Source organism: Myripristis murdjan, chromosome 7 (genome assembly GCF_902150065.1).
Source record: "Myripristis murdjan chromosome 7, fMyrMur1.1, whole genome shotgun sequence".
Taxonomy (NCBI): Eukaryota; Metazoa; Chordata; class Actinopteri; order Holocentriformes; family Holocentridae; genus Myripristis; species Myripristis murdjan.
The window spans coordinates 31062964-31069672 of record NC_043986.1 but is presented as its reverse complement, the minus strand read 5'-3'; the positions used below and the strand labels follow the sequence as shown (position 1 = coordinate 31069672).

Here is a 6709-nt window from a genome sequence, read left to right as displayed (position 1 = left end):
TATCCTTTAAAATAAACAGGAGACTTCAGCAACATGTCTCAGCGAGTGAGGTCAATGTCCCAGTTTCTTATTACTACCCCCGCAAATGGAGTTGGACAGGGGTTATGTTTTCACCCCATTCTGTCTGTCTGTCAGTTTGTTCGCAGGATTTGTCAACAAGGTATGGGTTTGCAATAAACTTGGTGGAACGGTTAGTCATTTGCCAAGAAATAAGTGATTATCTATCCCTGCTGATTGGTCAAAAGGAGGCATGGCAGTGGGCATCACAGATCACATAAATGCATATAAGTTTTGAGTGGATTCAGACATTTTAGGGGACATAAACATAAGAAAAACACATTTTATTTTTACATTACCTTCAGTCAAAAGCATGAAAAGTAAAAACTGACCAAAGTTTAGTTTAGTCAACAGTGTGACATGGAAATGGCATATCTTGAGAACTGCAAAGGATTGGCAGAGGTATGCATTTCACTGAGTGCTTTCTAGTTAGATTTTAAATGCTTTTGTTGGGCCTTAGTATAGAGTGCATGAGAGAGGAGGCATGTACACAGTGACTTTAACTCAGTGCAACCCTAGAACTCTGGAAACTTTGAACTTGCTATCGTGTTCCAGCCAACACCAGTGACAAATGGCCTCGGTGATGCATTTATGGATGTATATCCACCTAATACCTGCACTAAAGGGCCTCGTGGCCACATGAGGCATTATCTCCACAGTTTAGCTGAATTACCAGGACATATCATCATCCTGAGGAAGAGAATGACTAGCATAATTTGAAAATGATCCTTGGCTTAAAATATAAATCACCTCAACTGTTTTTTTGCTATGGCCCAATTTTCACTTTCTTGACCCTCCCAGAAATTGCTTGTTCAGACAAGCTTGTCATTTGCTCTCTAAATGGTCTAGATAATGGCTTTCTGTTGGCTAAGCAGCAGGAGAAATCCCTGTCCCCACTGCCCAAACTTTATCATGGCTGCCCACTTATCTATTACTCGTCTGCTCCTCAGTTCATCCCAAGAAGCTCTGCAGCCAACATTTAACAAGCCATCTATTTTTAGGGAACGTGATCTTAAATGTCAAGCCTCCTGTTTCAGAACAACTAGTGAAAGGGATCAAATGAGATCTGGCCAGTCAGGATGGAGGAGGTAGGTGGGGGGAAGTGACACTGATGTACCAGTTTAGCCAGTTAAAATGATGCCAGATTAGCTTCGATAACTTCTGAGAAGCTATTAGGACATTTGGTAGGCACAGGAAAATTGCATGTGAAATGCAATTTGAGAAGACAGCTATTGAGGATAACTTCAAAACTTTTAAACATGACACTGACACTACAGGTTAAGTGTTTATAGATAACAATATTAATTATGTATACATTAGAATTAAGAGTAAGACAGCTTTCAAAACAAGAGTCAGGCTTAATCCTCTAATAATAAATCATGTCTTGTTGTCTGCCAAATCAAGGCTCAGTTGTCACCTAAAAATAGCGATACTGACACCTTGAGGTTGCAGACTGAATGTTTTGCCAAACTGCCTCATGAATAAGTTCAAGTTGAAGTTTATTTAGTCTCAAATCACTGTTTACAGTCTCAGCAAATAAGTATTCCCTATTATGCCTCAGTCCTTGGCCACCATCTTTGTCCAGCACTGTCAGCTGATGAAGTGAACTTTAGGAACACACTATTCCAGGCAAGCGCCAATTAACGCATAGACTTCTATGAATGGAACAATCTGAAGAATTTCCTCAGACGGGTCAGACTGTTTCTCACCATGAAGCTGAAAGACCATCAGCAGCTGGATGTGGTTTACACGGGCAGCAGGGAGCAGCGAGTCCAAGTGTCCCGTTTCATATTACCCCTATCATCATCACCTCTTGGGAGGTGGGACTGTCAGACGCTACCAAATTACAACAGGTGCTCCCCTCTCCAGTTATTCAAACAGTATTTGAGTATACAGATGACTTCCCAAGTGTTTAACGTTTCTGATCAAATTCGAAGACAGCAGTGATGATCTAGAACAAATGAACATTGAAAGTTGTCAGAATCCAACACTGACATCTCCAAAAGTATGTTTTCAACTGCAAAAATGTATTAATGTTTCCAACTGCTGTAATGATTCATTGCCTTATAACAATGCATTGTTTGGTATCAAACAGAATGGGCAGCAAGTTCATTCTCCAAGTCCAAGTTGGAAAACATCTGAAGTCTGTCCCTCCCACTGTGGAGCAGGCACACAGAGGCTTCCAAACATAATTCAAGCCCCTGCTGCACTCCAGTGGTATTTACGGCTTAAAGGCATTGTCTGCAAGCGCTGACTGCAGAGTATATTACATGCAACGTCTTTTATCAGGGTGTTTGATTTGTCATGCGATTCTCAAGGCCCGATGGTGTGACTGAACAGTAATGCTATGATACATAGAATCTCTGGGTGGAGAATAGGTTTAAGGGCATGATCAGGACAGCACAAAAGACATGACAGAATAAGCAGAAAGGCTAATCAAAACTATGTTGAACAGAAAATCTGAACTAGAAATTAATTATCCCATTCACAAAAATCAGATTTCAAAAGAAAAACCTCCATCTCAGTTTACAAGAATGAATGGGACCTAAGAATATTCAACAGCCCTCAGTCAGTAACATATGAGTCTCTGCTTGATAGTGACAGCTCAATTTGGGCAGCTTAAAATACCAGCATGTTTACATGGGATGCTTTGATTAAAATCACTCTTCCTGTGAAAAAGATAAAGAGGAACACCCAGATCCAAGAAGAGCATAAATACGCAATCTTAACTGGTGACCACAAGAGCACAGCGCCTGGTTGTTTGTAGGCAAAACAAGATTCTTAGCATTGTTAGGGTTTCATTCCATGACGCATCTCCCACCAATTATCCTCAGCATAAACATACAAAAATAGGTTGTTTTTCTCTGCCATTCAAGTTTTACAGAACCCCATGCTAGCTCAAACAATACCTGCCAATTGAACTGGCTCAATGCACCAGAAATTAGTACAAATGCATATGCATAAAGTGCATATGCTGGGAGTCCTCAGCCTGTGTCAATTGATATAATGAGGAAACCAATTTATTACAGCATAACACTTTTTTTTAATCACCAGACAAACAAAAGCCTTACCACATAATTATTTGTTTGGACACTGATTCTCACACCAAATGCAAAGTTTTGTGCATGATATTGCAGGGCATTCAAATATCAGCTAACTTCATGCATCCTCTCATGGGAATCCTTTCAATTTGCATTAGGTTGATAGGAGAAATAATGTTGTTTTTTCTCGGTTGTTCAGCCCCATGCTAGAAAGAAATTGTTTTTTTTTTTTTTCATCTTCTTTCAGAAATAGTTTTTTTTTCTCTGTGTTGTTGAATTTCTGCTTAAACACAAACTAAATCAAACTATACCTGCACATTCAATTGACCTATTATGATAGAAACTGGTACAAATGAAAGTATATGCTGGTATCCTTCAAACTGGTTCAAATTTAAATGATAAAATGAGGCTACTAATTTATAACATCAATACGCATTTATAATATAGCAAACAAAAGCCTTGAGACATGATTATTTAAGTGAAACTGCTTCACACACCAAATAGGTTTTGTTAAAACCTTGCATGATACATTGACACTCAAATAAAAAAATAACTTATTGCATCCTCTGTGACTACTGTACACAGACTTACTTTATGAAAAAAAAATTACAAACACTGATTTTGTATGGAATCAAGACAAACAAAACAGTGAGGAAATCCTGGAAACAGATAATAAGTTAGCCAGGTGTTTATAGGTTGCAGACACCAAGAAGTCCCTGCGAGGTAAGAATATTCCCACCTATTCCTACAAAGGATCGCAGGGGACTGAAGCTGATGCCAACATTCCGTGTGTGGAGGGCAGGGAAACACCCTGGACACGATGCCAGTCGATCCCAGGGCCACGAATGTAATCTTAGAGCCCTGATGTAAGAAGACCATGACCAACGAAGTATCTAGAAATTGAGTTTTTCTGTTTGCTGTTGTCTTAAAAAAAATCACAGAGGTGTTACATTCGATTCAAGGTAAGGAATAGGACACTAATGTCAAAACCTCTCATAGACCTCACTGTACTTTAAGGATTCCTTTCCTGTCATTCAATTTCATATAAATTTAAGTAAGAACTGATTTGTTATTGAATTCTCCCTGGCAAACAGGGATCTGTGCATGAGTGGGTGGGCTCGTACACTGTCTGCCAGTGGTGGATGCCTTTAGGAATTTTAATTGGTCTTAATTGCTCCACTCTTGCTCCCAACCAGACAATCCAGCCCAACAGAGCACTAGTGCAGACTGGTCCCACCACCTCTCGATCAAAAGGTAAGTTCTTTCAAACTTAATTATGTGTTTTTGCTATTTGTTGAAGGCAAGTTCTGACTTGAGAATACCCGAGACTTTCATGTTTTCATGTTGTTCCATTAAGTGTTACTGATTTTTTTTTTTTTTTTTTTTAAGAATTGTGGGTTATTACATGACTTTAGCCATCTAACAACAATCTGGCTTTAACTGCCCTGAAGCCTGAACAGGACATAGTGGGCAGACAGATTACAGTGAATGGTAATGAGGGTCATTTGGCTGTCTCCACCACTTCCCTCATAGGGAGAGTATATGCTACCCGACAAACAGCCAAACATTTACAAAACTCCTTTTCTTATCACAGATTAGCTACACAATGGAAGTGAAGGTGTCTGTGGATGGTGTCCCACGTGTGGTCTGTGGTGTTACTGAGAAAACAACTTGTCAGGAGGTGGTCATAGCTTTGGCTCAAGCCCTTGGTGCGTATGCCTGCGGTTCAACAAACTGACAAAATGATCAGATTTCTTGATGTGAAATGTTGACCCAACTGACAGCTGCACTGACTGCATCCTGTTTAGGTCAGCCAGGACGTTATACATTGCGGGAGAAATTCAAAGACTTTGAGCGGAGCATGACACCCGATGAACGCCTCCTGGAGTCACTTGAGAAGTACGATCAGCAGGCCAAGGACGTTCAGCTCACTCTGCTTCACAACGGACCCTCTCTCTGGGATGGAATCAGCAGGGCAAAAGGTGGCAGATACCAGCCTTGCCCGCAAATGAGAAAAAAAGATGCAGGCGCCAGAGTGCGAAGGGGTAGTGGTTCTCTAAGTTTGCATCGTCGAAGTTTGCCACCACTATCCCGTTTGCGACAGGAAGCTGAGCAGCCATCAGAGGACCAGAAGAAGCCTAAAAGAAAATCTTTGACACTCATGGAGGAGGCCTGGGGATGGCTGGAGAGTCTGGGTAAAGGTAAAGTCCACCTCTCTGACAGCAATAAGGACAGCAGTAAGAAGAGTGATAAAAGGAATCGTTGCTCCATGGACGTCTCTGTCACTGTTGACAAGGATACTTCAGCTCCACGCGGTTTTTTAAGCAAAGTCAGAGGTCAAAAAAGTTCCAAATCAAACTCGGATCACCAAACGTCCTGTTGTATGGGAAATCAGACGAGGGATAAAGAAAACAAACATCCTAAGAAAGCCTCAGGAGCAAAACCTGATGACAACCAGTTCAGTTCAAGCTGTGCTAAGAAAACTGAAAATATTCTAAGAGAAACCATAATGTGTCAACTTGCACGTTTGCAAGATTTACAGCTCCAGATAGCACTTGTAGATGAAGAGATTAGGGAGCTTGAGGGACAACAGAGGGCCAGGAAAGCTGAGCAGGAAGCCCAGCAGAAAATTATTGAAGAAGAGACTGAGCAGATCCAGTTCTGGGAGAATGAGCTAAAGGCAGAAGAAGTTTACGAGAATGATTTGCAGCAACAGTTCCTGGAGATGAGGCAGAAGGCGGTGGAGTGCAAGGCCAAACTGGAGGAGTATAGACACAGAATGCAGGGGCTTGTTTTCTCTGGGGCTCAAAAAGTTATCCAGGATTCAGAAATGATTCCAAGGAAAGGAAGCACAAACACTGCTACAGAGATTTCAGCAGTTTCAACTAAGGATGTCAATCAGCGAAGATCTGACTCAGACAGTGGTGTAAATATCGACAGGAAGTTTCCGCCCAAAGAGGACTCCAATCTTCCTCATGCTCCAGTTGCTGGCAGTCAGATAAAGGAACGACGGCCAACAGGACCTACAGAGCTCAGGGAGTGGTGGGCACGTTGGTCTGAGGCCCAAAGCCCCACATCAGAGACTAAAAGGAGGGCCATGCATCGCTCTGAGCTCACAGTGTATCTGGGCAGCACAAAGGTTTAACCTTTTGAAACATGAGCAATTTCACCAGATTTATTTCAAAAATATAGCAAAAATGCCAATGTGCAAATTAACAAGACATGACCAGAAAAAAGGGAGGGAAAAAACAAACAAAAAAACAAAAACTGCCAAATGACTTAACATAAATTACCAAAAAAAAAAAAAGAAAAAAAAGAAAAAACCTTCCCTCCAAAATTACAAATAAAGTTATAAAGTGAATTTTGTTCAGTGTTAAATAAGAAGAGTTTCAAAGGTTTAAACAATGGCTGAGCTAAGAATCAACATGGGGAATGTCCCAGACATATTCAATAAATATTGCTCAAAATATCAAACACTGTGTGAGGTAATATTAGATCTATATCAGTGACTGTGTTCATGCAGCTCCATGGAAAAGCTGTCTCTGCCAACCTGAAGCCTAACCAGACACTAGATGGTGCTGAGACTGCATGTATCAGCTCATTGGCCTCAT

The 6709-nt window shown here is 41.0% G+C and overlaps 1 protein-coding gene across 1 annotated transcript; it reads left to right on the top strand.

Moving 5' to 3' along the window:
• Positions 1–4290: 4290 nt before the first annotated feature.
• On the top strand, positions 4291–6335 carry rassf11 (Ras association domain family member 11). The gene is made up of 3 exons (XM_030055625.1): positions 4291–4352; positions 4693–4807; positions 4907–6335. The coding sequence occupies exons 2-3, from the start codon at positions 4705–4707 to the stop codon at positions 6241–6243; spliced, it is 1440 nt and encodes a 479-aa protein (XP_029911485.1). The 5' UTR covers positions 4291–4352; positions 4693–4704; the 3' UTR covers positions 6244–6335.
• Positions 6336–6709: the final 374 nt, after the last annotated feature.

What these genes read in the sequence shown, in the direction of transcription:
- rassf11 (XM_030055625.1), top strand. Translation starts at nt 4,705, where the DNA reads ATGGAAGTGAAGGTGTCTGTGGATGGTGTCCCACGTGTGGTCTGTGGT. An exon ending in AGCTTTGGCTCAAGCCCTTG is followed by an intron (nt 4,808 to 4,906) that starts GTGCGTATGCCT and finishes CATCCTGTTTAG; the next exon opens with GTCAGCCAGGACGTTATACA.